The sequence below is a fragment of the Sparus aurata genome, chromosome 14, assembly GCF_900880675.1.
Source record: "Sparus aurata chromosome 14, fSpaAur1.1, whole genome shotgun sequence".
In the NCBI taxonomy this organism is placed as follows: domain Eukaryota; kingdom Metazoa; phylum Chordata; class Actinopteri; order Spariformes; family Sparidae; genus Sparus; species Sparus aurata.
In genome coordinates, this window is record NC_044200.1 from 18,822,722 (window position 1) to 18,840,144 (window position 17,423).

General features: G+C 42.0%; 1 protein-coding gene across 1 annotated transcript; it reads right to left on the minus strand.

The window, feature by feature from the left end:
• Positions 1-240: 240 nt before the first annotated feature.
• mtpn (myotrophin) lies at positions 241-13,833 on the minus strand. Its single transcript, XM_030440407.1, has 4 exons — positions 13,440-13,833; positions 9,964-10,077; positions 8,934-9,017; positions 241-1,658 (listed from the first exon to the last, which is right to left on the minus strand). The coding sequence occupies exons 1-4, from the start codon at positions 13,512-13,514 to the stop codon at positions 1,572-1,574; spliced, it is 360 nt and encodes a 119-aa protein (XP_030296267.1). The 5' UTR covers positions 13,515-13,833; the 3' UTR covers positions 241-1,571.
• Between the last annotated feature and the right edge of the window lie 3,590 nt (positions 13,834-17,423).

Sequence of the window (17,423 nt, forward strand, 5' to 3'; positions counted from 1 at the left end):
AATAGCTGCTAGGCATAAATTATGTTGTTAAAAATATGTGATGCAGGACTACTGACGAGGTGTTTGAGGAGTAGTGTTTTCTGTGGGAAAAAGGTGCTTCTGTTGGTGAGGAGATCATGACCTTTCTTAAATTTTAAGATCTTTTACATGCACAAGAACGTTTATAACCCCAAAGGAAAGAAACATGACGAAACGTCTCCTTTAAATTGGCTTTCAAACAAATCAACTTCAGCTCAAAGCAACATTTTTATAGATCTTTTTATTTGTTTTTACAGACTTTTTGTCACAACAAAGTCAGCAAGAGCATCTTTTTTTGTCCATTACATTGTAGTAATTCATTTTTTTAAAGCAACCAAGAGAGGACCAGCAACCATTTCATAGCGTAAAAGCAGAGGCAGTTTTGACATGCAGCAAAACAGGCTGGGCTTCGAACCAAATCCAAGGCAAGGGGAATACTAACAGCCCCCACCATCCAGTTTCAAACTCTAACCCCCATTAACCATCATTCAGAGCCCCCGAAACCTGTCAAATACAAAATACACAGAGAAGCTGCAACAAAAAAGGGAATCTTCGCTTGAAAAATCTCACTCTAGGGATGACAAAATGAACAAATCTCTAAAATTCCTTATTCTATTAAGTGCCGTTAACATTGCTTTCAAAAGGGATTCAGTAACAGATTTATTTTTTAAAATTGCAACATTCAAGTCTTTCTAGTAGCCAGCATGGTGATTGGTCAAAGAATACAGAGTATCTTTTTTTTTTTTTTTAATGCATTGCCAACGTAAAATTAGTCAAAAAACACCATCTGATATGTAAGTGATATGCCAAGTAGAAAAGGAAAAGCTGACCTCTGGACCTCTCTTAACCAACGTTTTGCAAAATTCCAAAGATTGGAGGGACAGTTTGGGTCACTTAAAAAAACAAATCAAGGGAGAGGAAGAGGCCACACACACTGAAAGGTTCAAATAGTGAAACTTTACAACCTTTCTTTTCAATCTAGTATAGTACAGTGCAATTACTGTTCATGAGATTAAGCCCTCGCCATACAATACTTATACAGAAGTTGTAAAAAAAAAAAAAAAAAAAAAAAAAAAAAATGAATAGGTTAACACTACTGATCTATTACCATTTGACTTCTTTACCGTTTCAAGAGAGAACTGCAACTGAGAAATGTGTATTTAGGTGCTGAGCTTTTGCGTTTACATTATTGAGTGATTTCTAGTCTGAGCAGTGTTTTAGGATCCAGGTGCGAGAGCGCTCCCCCCAGTGGTCCCTAAGGGAGACGTAATTGACAAGTCCTTCTGTTAAATGGCTAGAAACAGAGGCCAAAAGGAGGAGTAAATCCTAACCCCAAAAAGTTGGGGAAAAAGAAAAAGAAAGAAAAGTAATAAACAAGGTAAAGGAAAATCACCAGACAGACAAAATGACCCTCCAACAAACAGACAAAAGCAGTGTTAAGACAGAGGTTGATCGGGGTAAAAGGGGCGAGTCCGCCTTCTGTCAGGGGACCACTGCATCCATCTGTCTGTCCGTTCACCCACCTGTCCAGCCACCTCCCACACTGTGGTGTCTCACTTGAGCAGAGCCCTCATGGCTTCGCTCTCGGCAGCTTCAAAGGCAATGCAGCCGTTCGGTCCTTTTTGGTTTTTGTCAGCTCCCTGTGGAGGAGAGGGGACATGAATAATCAACATGCAAGTCTTTCTCACAGTACGGTGCCAACTTCACTTCATCAAGGCGGCGGGGTTAGGGTGTGGAGCGGAGACCTGAATCTATAGCGCCCTTCTGAGCTCTGTTCTAGAAGCAGGAACCCCAAAAAACACACACTGACATTTTTCATGCATAGTTTTACAGCTACTGAAAATGCAGGTTGAGCACATTTCTTTAATTAAAAAGAATGATGTGTTGTTTATTCGTCCCAGCTCAGATGTGACTGCCAGAGAGGAGAGCTGAACAGACATTTAAGACAGCAGAGGATGCAGCTTCAAGTAGGAGAAATTAGAAAGGAGCACTGAGTGTATCATGGACATGGAAGAAAACCAAAGTAGGGCGACCCAAGTAGCCAAACTGCACAGAAATATCAGCGATACTGGAGATGATGGCTGTTCTGAATACCATTTTTTTTGGGCTCTGGAAGTAATCAACAGTGATTACAGTATTTGAAGGTTTGATTGAGGGAAGAGGGAGAGCTGAGCACGGCTTGTGAAGGACTTGGCTAGACATTTCTCTGGTCTTAACTGAGATCATAGCATTGAAACGTGTGACTTTCAGTTGAATTAAAAGGCATTCGTTTTTTTAAGGATTCTGCTTTCCTAAAGTTTTGTTGTTTCTTCTGTTATATGTCATTGGATAAAAATGCATTTTGCAAAAAGTGTGGTGTTTTTAATACATGTTTATAATCCTGAGTTTGGTTGAATAAGGTTTATTAAAAGCATTTTTGCAGTTCACCTTTATCCATTTGTGAGTATAATTAGCAAGACTTAACTGAGTACCAAATGCGTACCCGTTGAACGAACATCCAAAAAGCCGAATACTGGGCTCGAGTCCCATTGGTAACGATGTACGCGTAATCGGTAAAGCAATGATATCTGTGCTACGAAGAGCCAACAGTCTTAAGAGTGCTTGCAATATTAGCCAGCCACCAAAACTTCTATGGCAAAACTTCAGTCACTTATTTTCCTCTAACTCAGTCACTAATAACTTGCCTGACAGCCTGTCTTTATCCAGACAGCACATGCAAAACAAAGTCACAGACGCTGAGGCACAAATCCATTTGGGCTCTGAGGGGTAACAGAATGAAAGTAAAAGAGATGGGAGTGGACACAATCATTTGGATTACTGAGGACAAAACACAAACATAAAAAAAGAGACAGAATGAGACAGGCAACTTGTTGAATGTGCATGTAGTGACAACAGATTTAATGGGCGACAGAGGAGTGGAGGGGCATGTAGTGGAGAGACGTTCCTTTGTTTGGCCTGCCAACTTTAGCCTCTTAGGAAAGGGCTTACAGAACCAAGGCAAAGAGAGTCTATTGTTGCATGGAGAAGCATGCCATCAAAAACAATGTGACCCAGTTCAAGTGCCCAGCAGTATGAGGATGGTTGTCTGGGTGCAAATTCCATGCCACAGGAGCAACGGAGCGCATCCTGAGCGAGAGAGATTTACCAGGGCTGAGCGGGTAACCTGTCAGATCTGCATCTCTAATTGGTAAGGAGCCGAGAGACAAAGTAAGAGAGGGTTTTGTCAATTCATAAAATGCCTCTCATTTCTTGGACGTATGCACCCGTCAACACTCCAATTATGTTAGAGACCTGTTATGCAACACCTGAACTAAGGCGGCTGGTGACCCAAAGTACCTTAGTGGTAGATTTTTCACAACACAAGACAGAGAATTACACCAAAAACCCCAATCAACACAACATTGAGGGCTTAAAACGTTTTTTGACAACAACATGCAACTTCTTGGAACAAGATAGTTGGTTGTTGGGTTTCATCCGAGTGTGGCATTCCTCCAATATGGTGCAGACAGTGAGTTTTTTTCTGGTTGGAAATGGTGTCTTGATACTGAGGGAAAGCGAGAATTGAAACAGTTTAACTTATTAGGAATCAATATGTATCAGAAAATCAGTATTTTCAGAAACCAATGTGCTGGATTTCTACATAAACAACAGGTGCAAATCACCTCTGACAAAGTCTACCATTCACTTTTCAAATAAAGTTTTAGGTGAATGGAGACGTACTCAGTCTTTAATTAGTTTAACACTGGTGCATTCATAACAGATCTCAGAAAATATTGCAGTATAGCACTGATTTAAATTCTGGACATGTGGGCACTGTGTGAAATATGAAGTTCACTTATGAAGGCTTTGAGTGTTCCAGGTCTTCACATTTCAATACACAGAGGGTTCCCTCAGTGTAATTCATCTTGTCGGGGTAAGATACAGAACAGGATAGATTCTTGTGGGGAAACCTGAAATCCCTCTCTGATCTTTTTAAAACATCTGCCTAATATTAACTGTTTTTCTTTATCCATCTGTCAAAACATTGCCCATCCAAAGTAGAAATAGCAAACAAAAATACTTGTAGTCACTTTAACTTTTCTAATAACTGCTGACTGATTCATATCAGGTGCCTGGTAACCAATCATTGCACTCCCCACTTGAGTGAGTTCAGCAGGTGAAGGGGAGGATGGGGGAGACAGAATGAAGCCGTCTTCCCCACTTCCTCAGTTCTCCAGCTCTGGGGAAGTCATTAGCAGCTGGTTCAAGGCCATATCGAGTAACCAACTCGACAGGCCTCATTTGGATGGCGGGAAACAGCATTACGACTTGACCCAAGCTGTTTCACCATCAATACCGCTCTGGGCTCAGGACAAACAATATGCCCACCTGACAAACACAGTTATAAATCATGTGTATTCCGCTATATTTGAGGTGGAACAATCTCCTAATGAGCACCCAACACCTGCATTAGCCTAAGCAGTATTCTAGGGGGTCTGCCACAGATGGATACTCCCCATGGGTATTCATGGTACAGTTACAGTAATAGCTCTGGCCCCATAGTCCACCCTGTTCCACCACGCCATCCCCAATGACCATACAGCTCAGTGGCATACTCCTAAAACCACTTACATTAATGAGCTTTCCCCAACTTGAGTAATGACCCTTCATGAACACCTCACCGCCCAAACATTATCCAGTCAAAGAGAAGCTAGTGGCCAAGTGAGACACAGCTTAATGAATAAATATAGACTCCCAGGGTCTCTCCAGTCAAACTGAGATGCATCATCATCCTTGATTATAGAGCCATACAAAGAAGCACTAGGTCCGTAACGTAATGCTGCTGACCTGCCAAAGTGTCCATTAAGCTTGCATTACGCCCCAAGTGAATGGCATTGAAAGATCTCTCATGCACAAGTCTTCAAATATTGGGCCAAAGCATCACTCAAAAAAATGTACTTAAAATTCAATGCGTACGTCAGATTATTGACCTGCTGGCAGCAGTCAAACATACCCAATTTGTATGAGGGCAAATTTTATAACATCCAGCGAAAAAAATAAAATGGAAGATCGATAACTGTATTGGACAAAGCTGTGTCAGCTTGGCTCTGGTTGAAATACCAATTTATCCGTTCGGGGTTAACGAGCTACACCAAACCTTGGTCAAAATTAAAGAAATAAAATCCAACAGGCAAAGTGGGGTCTTGACAGGAACGATGACATCTAAATTAAGGGGTTTGCCGTAAGACTAGAAAAGGGTAGGAGCCCAATTTTTATTTAGTTATCAACACCGTACACCATTTTATAATGGCACTGCTCAAAGTAGTCTATATTTACAGGGAATAAAATGCTCATTCATGCAATATCAGAAACCATCTCCTGTACAATAGTGCAAGAGCTGCAACCTACGATTTGATTTGATTCACGATCGATTGATTTGTAGATTAGCTGTTTGTCGTTTTATGTTCACAATTTCAGGAAAAACAATGAACAATCACAGTTGTGATTATAAGTCCAACAAACTGTCCAGAACAAATTAAGATTAATGTTAAGACAAGGGAAAGCAGTATATATGCTAATCTTTCAGGAGCTAGGATAAAAGAATTTGGGGAAATTTCTTCTTGAAATTTGGAGCTCATCATAGCAGCCACTATGGAGTACATCTCAGCACATCCGTTACAGTATTTTGTTATTAAAGTGTACTGCTTTTTTCCTTCAACCCCTGTGCACAAGAAATAAACTTCTCTCTGAAAACCAGCAAAAGATGTCGTCTATACTGCCTCGGCACAAAATCTTATTCAACTCATTGTTAGTAACCCTTTCAGTGACCTTGTGCTTTGGTGAGGTAAGAGTCCTCCTAATTTTGGGGGGTAACAGCACCGTAACAACACTGTACAGAACAGTTTTTTAGTCTAGTTCTAGTTTGTTTACTAGTTATTAACGGAACTAGTGAGCACCCACCCTCCTCCTGAAGAAAACTAATGTAGTCAAGTTAGGCAAGTTGGTAAAACCTATTGGAAGATAGCGTCTACCAGGCTGTTACTTTAAAATTTTTACTTGTACCATCTCTGTCTCGAGGACTCACATAAATAGGGTCAATGCAAGTCAACAACAGGAACTGATGTGACAAAATAATACTGCATTTCTTCCTAATAAATAGTCATGGGGGCAGTTCCTCATAAAAGAAAGGGATGTGTGTACTCATGCATGTATGTCTGTATGTGGCCTTTCAGTGTTGACTTAAAATTAACTGGCTCTGCAGGCTGTCGTCAGCACTCTCGGCCAGGATCTTACGACTGGGTCACCTATTGGGGTTAAAATGGCCTTTCATAATTCATTACCAACAACAGCACAGCAAGCAGTCAGATGGTAGGGGTCAGCTCCCATGGTGCACCGGGGACACTGAGCCGTTTTTTGTGCAAACACAAGAATATCCGACAGTCAAACGGTCATAATACAGTATTCTCAGTGGGCTCCTTTTATCCACTGCACTGTGGTGCTACAGGTGCTGCCAGACAGAGTGGATATGCGGCATTCGATGCTGTGGCTTAGGGACAATCTATTCATCTCATGTTAAGAGACATGGCGAGTTTTCAGAGCTGCCAGGGGTAGATGTATTGAGATCTGGTCCCTGTGGTGGCTGATGACCTTTTGGCTGCATCTGGGTGTTAATCCTTGTTGGTGCTTAGCGGAGATGAGTACGGAGCCGAGAGGAGCAAACCCGTGGGTTCACTCGTATCTTCGCCTCCCACCGTAATCCCTGTTCAGATGAGCTATGGCTGCCTGTCTTGCCTCATATGATAACACAGACAAAGGCTTTTTAAAAATGGTCCACCCCAGGGGCTTTAACTTATAAAGCAGAGGTGGTACTTGCATAGCTGCCTATTTCAGATGGAAAAGTGCATCTGGCTTTCAGGGGGATGTACTGCGGCTGTGGAAATGTGACTGGTATCGAGGGACATAAAGGAAAATGACTGCAGTCCGGGATGAAGATTTTATTTATTTACATAAGAGACTGTCTGCTGGTTTTAAACCCAAATCCTATTACCAGAATGTGGTGGTAAAATGTGACAATGTCATATGAAAAACTCAAGACTGCACTCGAGCATGTACCTCCTCCTTTGTACACCTACCTCCAAGAGAGGGCTGAGAAGTCCCCAAAGTCAGAAAAAAATAAATCATTCCACCATCCTGTTACCACAAGAGTACCGTAAGTCAACCCAAGCCTGCTACAGTAAAAACAACCGAATAATCGTTCTGTGTCACGTTGAAGTAGAAGTCAGACCGATGTACCTGTCCATGCTTGTCGACATCTATAGGACAGAACTTACTGAGTAGTAAACTGCTGTTTACTTCCTGTTGGCACTTGCAGCTTCTTTTGGTTCATCTGTGAGCCAGCAGCACTGACGTCCAGCTGATAGCAGTGGCCAGCTGCCGGCCAGCTGCTGGCCGAATGCTTGCAAGACTCTGCTGGCTTGTTGATGTGAGGGTTGATGGGGGATTAATACAGACGATGCCAACAGGAATAAGTAAGCAGTGGAGTACCATGTAAGAGTCTCTCTAACCCAACACCAGTGTTTCCCATACATAAATTATGGTTTCCTCTTTTCAAACGTCTGCTTCAGATTGCAGTTGGAACCGCGAACTGATTGAAAAGTCTGCCTGAATGGTGCGTATGTCATTGTATAGACTGCAAAAAAAGACTTCCCTAATCGGTAGTGTGACTTCGCTTGTGAATGCCCCAACCCCTCTTTCCATTACTTTCGTTGAGCCAAGATGATGCCACCGTGAAACAACTCTGTAGAGGAGCTTTCATTTACCCTGCCTCATTTAGCCTGGCTGGCAGACAGCTGCTCACTCAGCCACCCAATACCCATCTCTCCTTCACATATACACATGGGCTTGCAGCAGTAAAGCATGCAAGCCATGACATCATTCAGTCAGAGAAGTTGTGGGCTCTTTTCTCGTAATGGTGCTGAGCTTGTGTCATTAACTTAAGTTTCAAGTATTAAAGAGAAACTGACCATCAAGTTTTGTGACGCAAATCTTTGATATTTTTATATTTGATATTATTCTGATAAAACACGAGCATAAAATGACAAGAGGAGTACGAGAGGCAAGGAACTGAAGGAGGTGCTGAAGACAAGTAGCCATTGTTGCCCACATCCGTGTGACATTCACTGTCCACAGGGACATTAATTCCACGGCAGTCTGGCTTATTTGGGCTGCGGCGAAACAGAACTCCACCAGTCTAGATGTGTAGAAGTTCTATCATTTGTATGTATATGACTGGCGTGTACGTACTTCTAAGTGAAACATTCAGGTAAGACTTGCAAGAAGAGGCATCGACACTCCAAAGGAAAGCTCCTCCACATACAAATGAGGCTTTTTCTATTTGACCGTGATGTATCTGAACAAATCTGTTTTCTTCTGCTGGATGACGTTACCTAGGTTGGACATACGTTTTGGTATGCATGTATTCAGTTGCTTGCTACAGTCGATGCCAGCTGTGCCTGACTCAGTATTGTCTCTCTCCTCACAGCTGTGACTGCACACGTCCATGTGCATCTATTCGACTGAGGTAGCATTTAAGATAGTTCCAGAGCTAAACAACTGAGGGAGGCTAAAGTGGAAGGATGGTGCAGGAATTTAGATGGAGCAAAGGCCTGCGCACCTATGAATGAAGCAGCTTCAAAAACACAGACACAAAGCAAATGAACAGCAGCGATACTGTGTCGTGTTCCATGAACATTCCAGCACAGCCTCCGCAGGACTACGTTAAAGGGCCTTTTGTCCGGTGAGTTACCTCATCAGCACTCACGGCTCACATGGAGCCTCTGACACATCAACATGCACTGATGGGTGAAGGACAGCAGGGCGCTTCTGTGTGCAGGTGCAGGTGCGTTAGTTGAGCATGCTTAAATCAAAGTACCAACCTTTTCTAGCAGGACCTTGGCACAGGAGACGTGATTCTCGTAACAGGCAGACAACAGTGGAGTGAGCCCGTGTTTGTCTACAGCCTGCAGGGGGAGCGGGAGGAAAAGGCATGAGTGGGAGAGAGACAGAAGTTTTGGAGTAAATCATCATATATCAGCAGATCATCGACACAGCAGTAAAACTACACAAGGGCAAATCCATCTTTTTTTATCAAACATAAATAAGAAAAAGAATTCCTGTGAGAGGGTGGTTCTACTTTTCCCTTATCACGCTCAGAAATTATAAGAAAGCTCACTGCGCTTCGACACTATATTTATCTCTCATACATCAGCAGATGTGCAGGTTTCTAAAAGGAGAATTGTGCAAACATTTTTGGGGCTCGGGAGGCAAAGCAAAGACTGTATGTTGGTGCAACGTTACATCTTTGTGCCTGTGGTGACCAGAAAGTCGTTGAGTTTTTATATCCTCTGTCACACAAGGGGTTAGATGCTGACGTAACTGTGGTGAGCATCACAATGCACTATAGAAACTCCTTTAGACGTGTTCTGGAGTTCAAAGAGTCACGGCAATCTGCACATACATTTCTACTGGCTACTGAAGCGGCATTAGAGACCTTTAGAAAAAGCTCCAAATTACAAAAGAAAGGCGCCAAATTACAGATATCAATACTGTTGGATGGGTAAGTGCCCTTTTAGTGGATACAGATCAATCTACTACAACAACACCAGAAGAGACTATTGAGGCTCAGGGGGCCAATCAGGCTAAATGTGAAGTCTGCCAAGCCCAGACTGTTGAATGAGAGCGTGGACCGCAGCTGAAATAGAATAATAAACTGGTTTTAACAGCCAGAGTACTTCAGCTCAAACAAACTGATAATCCTCGTGCCATAAAAAGCAGTATAACAATAGGCTAAGACTATGAAGTGAAGCAGACAAGGGCACTGTTACTTTTTGTGGTCAATGCAACCCTGGACGTTAGGCAAATGAATGCAAATAGTATATGCAGGGCACTGGTTGTCGTGGTTCTTACATTGACGTCTGCCCCTTTAGAAATGAGGAACTCCACCACATCTGTCTGGCCGTAGTCTGAGGCGTAGTGCAGCGGCTTTCTTCCACCTTGCAGGGTCCGGTTTGCATCATCAGCCTAGAAAAAAGAGACACAACACTCTAAGAGAGGAGAAACTCTTTTGTTTGAAACAGAAACTGTCACCAGTGACGCACGCTCAAACTTCAATTCAGCGACATACAAAAACATGCACCATCCTCTACCCTTCACTTCCCCGCTGCGGTGCCATTATACCTCCAACTGTCAGTCGTGCTGCCGCGAAAAAAGGCAAACACTCTCACCACCCTTCCTCGTTCTCTTACCACACTAACCGCACACATAGCTTCGTGTGTGTCAGGTGCCCCTCGAGTGACAATGGAAGACATGTCAATAAAAGCTGGTGCAGTCGATTATTCTGTATGCGATTAACTAATTGACTGGATTAATATTGGGGTAAGTATTTATATGCTCAGAAAATGGGCCTCCACAATAAAATATAGGAGTAGAACTCATTGAAAGGTGCTGGTATGTAAAAAGGTATATCTTCTTATGCAAAACCCTCATATGAAAACACCTGATCTGGGCATGACGGTGCTAGCCTGGCCGTCTGGTTCCCCCTCTGGCAAGTAAGAGCAGATCTAATAAAGCTGAGATGCAAATCAAATAAGGGGAGAGGAAAGGGGCACAACTGGGAGATACTGTGTCTTTTCAGTATTCTGTTGAAATTATTATATCAGAACATAATGATACAGCTTAAATATTGTAATTTGCTGGTCCCAATTCCTTCAATACACGTAAATGTTACGTCTGATTTCCTCTTCTTGTTGCAGAAGTTTCCACAGGCCTTTTGTTTAACAGCAGACATTTTGACATGCGAGTACAGGGCAGGCTACTGTACATCTAAATGGAACCAAGCCATCATCAATGTTATTCATACCACCTGTAAAACAAGATAGCTTTAACTAACCCCATGTTCAAGCACAAAAACATCTTTGTTGCATGTTTTTATCCTGTGGTCACATACCTGCTCAGGTCTGTGACTGTGTGACCACTGACTAATTCAGAAACAATATCATAACCCGCTGCAGCTCTGCCTGCCTCCGACTGCCACTCGCTCTCTTAACTTTATCACAAACTCCAGTGAAGGTCAAGTCCAATCCCACTGAATCCATTAGCAATGACGGATATGGAAGCTCGACCTGCTCTAATAGTGTTTAAATGTTACCTTCAACGGCTGATAAAATTGAAAAACTCTCAGTTCCACTATGGAACGGGGATAAACCACCTCAGTTGTTTACACTCAGACCCAGTGTAGATAATGAAATGGCAATTACTTACAATGGGAAGATCATAAATGAGAAAACACTCCTCGTGGATGGAAAATTCATCCCTGTTAATGAAGGAGTCTCAGACGCAACGATCTCATTACGCTGGAAATATAAACTACAATCAGGACTTTAGATTCACTTTTATTAGTTTTTAAGCCAGATAACTTTCAGCTTCATTCATGTGTGTTGTGATTATATTTATATATTTATAACTTTCACAGTACATGTGTGTATTACACTTGCTGGTGCAATTATCAACCTTGGTCTTATCTGTATATGTGAAAGGTGAATAGACTGTAGATACTCTTTATCATTTTATATTCTGGTAATCTGTTTTAGCCTGGTTTCTGTTTTGTTTATAAGTCACGATGTTCCTCTCTGCGTCTGACTCTTGATCTGCTGTAACACGTGAACACAGATGAGGAATCAATAAAGTCTTATCGCATCTTAAACCTCCCAAGGGTGCACGTAAACCTTAAAAGAGAAACTGTAGCAGAAGAAATTCCAACTCAGAATTTTAACATTTACAGTATTAATAAGGTAATGTTCAAAATGCAGATTTTTTCTTTCATGACTGAGTAAACAAGCTGTTCTCAGAGGAAAAGAAGATCCCCAGAACACAGTTTGATGCTAGAAAAGGTGGCAGGGTCCGCCACATTAAAACAAAGTTAAACAGTATGAACTTGTGTCTTTTAACATCTTTTTCGAAACTACAAAGTGCACCTTTGAATACTTCAAACCTGACACTATTGATATCTACAAGTTATAAAAGACACATGCCTGTAACGGGGGAACCTTTGACTTTATTGTGGTGAAAATACGACTGCGACTGCGTACTGAGCACGCAGGTGGAACATAATACTGTTAGTTATCATTATCTAAACCCATGGTAGCTAACATATATGTAGTGCGAGCCTACAGTGGGTGGCGGGCATCAAACATATTACTGGCTTAAGAGTCTGATCACCAAATGACACGGTTTTTGTCTGGATAGAGCGCTGATGTATTGTTGATGTTCAACTGGAATATGACTTTACAGAAGTCTACCAATAAGTAGAGTTTTGGTTCCTTTAGAAAGATAACATGCACCATTACTAACACAACAAGCAGTGGATTTAAGGATCATGGCTAAATATGAATAAGATATACAAGTAAACTATAATTCTATTAACAAATATAAAGTCAGTGTTAACTTTTAATAAAAACCAAAAAGGTCCTCCTCCAGGGGACACTTCAAGTGGAAACACTGTGGCCTAACAGGCACTTCCAGGTTTAATACTATATTTTCCCAGTGTCTTCTATAAACAATATGCCTGCTAGTGAGGTGGGTGCCTCGGATAAACTGGAGCCGGGCCTCCATCTCCTCTGGTACAGCTGAGACCCCCGCCCACCAACGTTAGCCAGACCCTCCTGGAGCCCGGGCCCGTGCTAGTTCGCTAGCATGTAGCTCCACTTACCTCTCACAACACGTTAAAAAGAGACACATCCTAAAGACAATACAGAACACTGTCCGACGATTGCCTCCGCTGCTGTTGACAACACAATAGACACAATGCTAGCGGTTAGCTGCCCACCAACAATGTGTACCACGTACCAGCTGATGCTGTTGTTAGCTAGCTTACCAACAGGTTGCTTTCTGAGGAAGGTGGCACTGATAGCGTTCGCTAACCTAACTATAACACGTCCCAAACCCACCACGTTCAGACTGCAACGTCAGTGACCACAGTTATACAGTTGTAAACCAAATAGTTAGCAATACACTAACGTTAGCCCTTTGTATTTTCTCTGAGAATAGCACTGTATGTTACTAGCCATGCTAACTTGGCGTTCAGACTTCTATCAGGTCTAACGTTCCACTAAACTCTTGCATCTGCCCCTTAATGTTTAGAAACGAAGTCAAGCGAACTCCCAGCCCCATAAATTGCACATACAACTAATGTGACATACCACGACAGCGTACCCATCATAGATTACCTAACTTGACATTACCCAACTCCAGATACCGTTAGCTAGTTATCTAGCTAGCTAGCCTGTTAGCTAACTGGCGTTAGTTTCCTTAGCTTCACACAGCCACTTGACAGAAAATTGTTGCACTCGAGTCGCCGAAAAACAGCAAAATCACAGTCGCCTTACCGTTATGACTTTGGCTTTAACCTCCTCCAGGTCCCCGGTCTGCAATGCCCACACCAATTGATCTTTATCTCCCATCTTCCTGTGTTTGCTCCGGTGTTGCTCCTTCCCTGTGGTGCTGCAGGGCAGTTGTCAAGTTGAATGCTAGTACGTTAAAAGTTAGCTAGCTAACGTTAGAGCTGGAAAACTCTCCCAGTCGTCGCAGTGAGCACCGCCGCGGAGCTCGACTGAACACGATGTGGTCTCAACACCCAAGGAAGCAATTTTAGGAGGATTTGGCGTTTAACTGGGACCCGCCGGTGAATGACAGGTAAAAATAGGCTCAAAAGAAGTTCTGAAAGGCAAAGTGGCTGAGAGGGATCCGCCTTTCTGAGAGCCACAAGTATTTCCGTTGTCTTAACCCGGAAGTTAAAATGCAACTTTTCTTTTTTTTTTGTTTTAAATTCAAATACATTAAACAGATACAAAACACAGTTTGGAGGTCTGCTAACTAAAATTAAATAAATATAAAAAAAATATTTGAAATGTCTAAATAGTCAAAATATGTTTGCCAATTTCTGTTTTTTTGTTAGATTTTAACTTTTAATGGAGGTCAAATATGATTTCCAAATCTGTGAGTTTAAAAGTGTGAGTCTTTTAAGCCATTTCATTTAATGATGAAATAATAATTGAATTAATTACGTACATTACATCTGAGGAGAAGTTGAACTTAAGTAAAAATGAGTAAAATATCAATCTTTGTTGCAGAGACATCTTTTTAAAGCATTTCTGAAATGTATTAATGTTAATCAAGCCAAAAGGCAGTAGTATGGAAACAGTCTCTGAGGACATGTTCTATAGTCTCTCCCTCGCAATCAATTGTCTTTTACAGGATAATACCTGTGTAAAAGTTTGCATAGAAACTATTTGATTTTATATGGAATATATATATTTATGAGGCAGGAGAAAGACAGTGTTCAATGTGATATGGTCAAGGTATTTCTCAACTCAACTCAACTTTATTTATAAAGCGCTTTAAGCAGCCATAGCTCGAACAAAGTGCTGTACATGAAAAGAAATGAAAGTATTAGTGCACTTTTCTATCAAATATAGAAACCCCATTAATAGTAAGTGAAACAGTAAACATTAAAGGTGCACTATGTAGTTTGGGGGAATATATTGTAATCAGAAGACGACAGATGTTCATTGACTGATTTTTTTATATTTTTTTTATAGCCTAAACAAACTAAACAAATGAGTTATGACTGATTTTACTTCATTTATATGTGGCGGACCCTGCCACCTCTCTAGCTGCAAACAGTGTGGGGACCTCATTTTCCTCCGAGTACAGCTTGTTTTTTCAGTTATGGAAAAAAATGAACATTTCTGAGTTTCTATCATTACCTTAACTATTAAAATTCAGAATTTCGAATGTATTCTCTAAAACTACACAGTGCCCCTTTAAGCATAAAGTAGAAATATAATATATGTGAAAATATATTATTATACAATAACATTAATGACATCATATGAAGCTGACACAGTTTGGTCTTTTGAACATTATTCTTTATTGTTTCTATTAAGAGAAGAAAAAAAATCTCACCCATGTCGAGTGAAACAAGAAGGTCTCTGGAGTCGGACACCTGAACCAAACACCCTGACCGAGGAGAAGTCCCACTCCATCCTTCAGGGGCATTCTACACCGTCTGGTTTGCAGCTTCATACTGCAGCCGGATATGACCGCAAACACACCTCAAAGCTTTTTTAAGAACTTCTTGAAGACCAGGAAGTCGTGGCTGTCATGCAACGCTCCTCCACCGTCACCTGACCACAACCGCATGAAACATTTATGAGGGCGCTTGAAGACTGAGAAAGCCGAGCATCCTGTGAGAAGACTAGAGGTTCTGTAGATTACCAACGAGTCATGCTGGGATAATGTGAGTCGACAGATTTTGGACAAACTTGTGGAGTCCATGCCAGCTCAAGTGCATGTTGTCCTTAAAGCAAAGTTTTATTTTGTAGGTAATATCACCTTGTTTCGTGTTTTAGTATCTACTTCCTGTCTTTGTCTTTTTTCCCGCCCTTCTGCTGTGTACATCTGTGTTTCCATAGTAAATCAGTTCCTGTGTATATCAGCCTGTGAAGAAGCTTTGTGGAGTCCGTGCCAGCTCGACTGCTCAAATTGTCGAGCTGATACGATCATTTGTAGTGAAGAACCGGCAATACATTCAAAACCAGTCACACCTTTTTGACCCTACTGTAAATTTAAAGGTCCGATTTGTAAGAAAAGATGATTTATGAGTCTCATTCCCAACGTGTCAAATACTGACGCTCTGGTTTCCCATGACAACACAGTAACAACACCGTGTTTGACGAGTTGGAAATGAGACTAGAATATCAACTTTTAAACACCTGTTTAATGGAAATACAGTTCAAATCCATTAAACCCAGGTTGTTGATTCAATCCTGAGGTCTCATTCTACAGATGTAATGCTGTCATGTCACTCTAAAGTCATGCATAATCCAATTTAGATTATAAATAAGCAAAGAAGAAAGAAATTGTGGAGTCCACTTGATGATTATTTCATCGCTGGGGTTTGCAGGTTGGCTTTTATGAAATCTTTTTTATCAGCTGGCCAGGGTTTATTTCCTGTGACAGCCGGGTCGGCTCCAGAAACGGAATTTCTTGAGCTCCTGAAGCCGAACCAGCACTCTGACCTCCCGGCAGAGATCAATGAAGTACCAACGTATGTGTGTATATATACTGCACATGTATATATGTATGAGAGAGCGGGTTCCTCGTGACTGATGAGGTTCTAACCGGGGGGCAGCTTGTCCATCATTATTTTCAAGGCGCTCCCAGGAACCGAAGCCTTCATCGCAGCACCTGTTGGAGGCGATCTACATTTTCAGGGCCGTCTCCATTGTCACCCGGCATTTGAAGAACTGCTCAATCAGTACTGGGATAAACAGAGGATCAGCTATTGAAAGACAACAGGGCCAAAAGGGGTGGGGTGGGGGGCAGGAGGAAACAATGATTAGTTTACCTTGATGTGCATCGGGATCAAGGGCAGAGCAACACATTCAAAGCCAAACGACTGCCTTTTAGCCCGCGGAGCCTTCCACATCTGCTCCCTCCGTCCTCCGCCTTCCCAACCTCATCCTCCCAACGAAGCCGACCCACGCGTACACCACCATCCTCCTCCTCCAGCCTCTCCTTGAGAAAATATAGCTGTGTTTCGTGTGTGTGTGTGTGTTGTTGTGCTATCATTACACGAAATCAGCGGCCCCCTTGGAAAAAAACAAAACAAAAAACAATCTGCCCAGAGTCTGAGGAGGAGGAGGAGGAACGATAAAAGACACCATCTCGAGAAAATTCAATATGGCAGTATCGTCGGGATAAAAAAAAAAAAATGCGTCTAATGAGATTCAGCCACTCGTCTTCTTATAGCTCCCCCTTTTTTTTACGATAACCCTCCCTCCCCCCCGACACCTCTCACCTCTCTCCCTCCCACACACACATATATCAGCAGAAACACGCGCATTAACACCCTTTTTATGTGGCAGTAATAAACCGTCCGAGCAGTGTATGCCGCAGATTTTTACACCTAAATGGCAATAAGGACACAGATGATTACTGCCCAGGTTTCTCCTGCTTGTTATGCTAATGTGACATATATGACTGAAACGGCTCCCGGAGTGGTTGATCGTAACTTCGTATGTGGCTTAAATCAACTAGTCATGCCTGTAGTAAAGACGTCCGCATGCTAATGCTCCTCAAGCATCAGAGGAGTTACTGCGTCTCCTGATTAATTACACATACTCAAACCTGTCCGGACTACGACATGGTGTATATTTTTGTTATTTGCATCCAAGCTTGTGGAAAGGAGCGCGCATTATAGCTGTTACTGTGGTGAAAGTAAGCCCCTGTCATGCAGGGCGAGCAGCACAATGGGGGTTTTTTTGTGTTTTTTTTTAATGTATGGACGCCAGGGAGAAAGTTTTCTG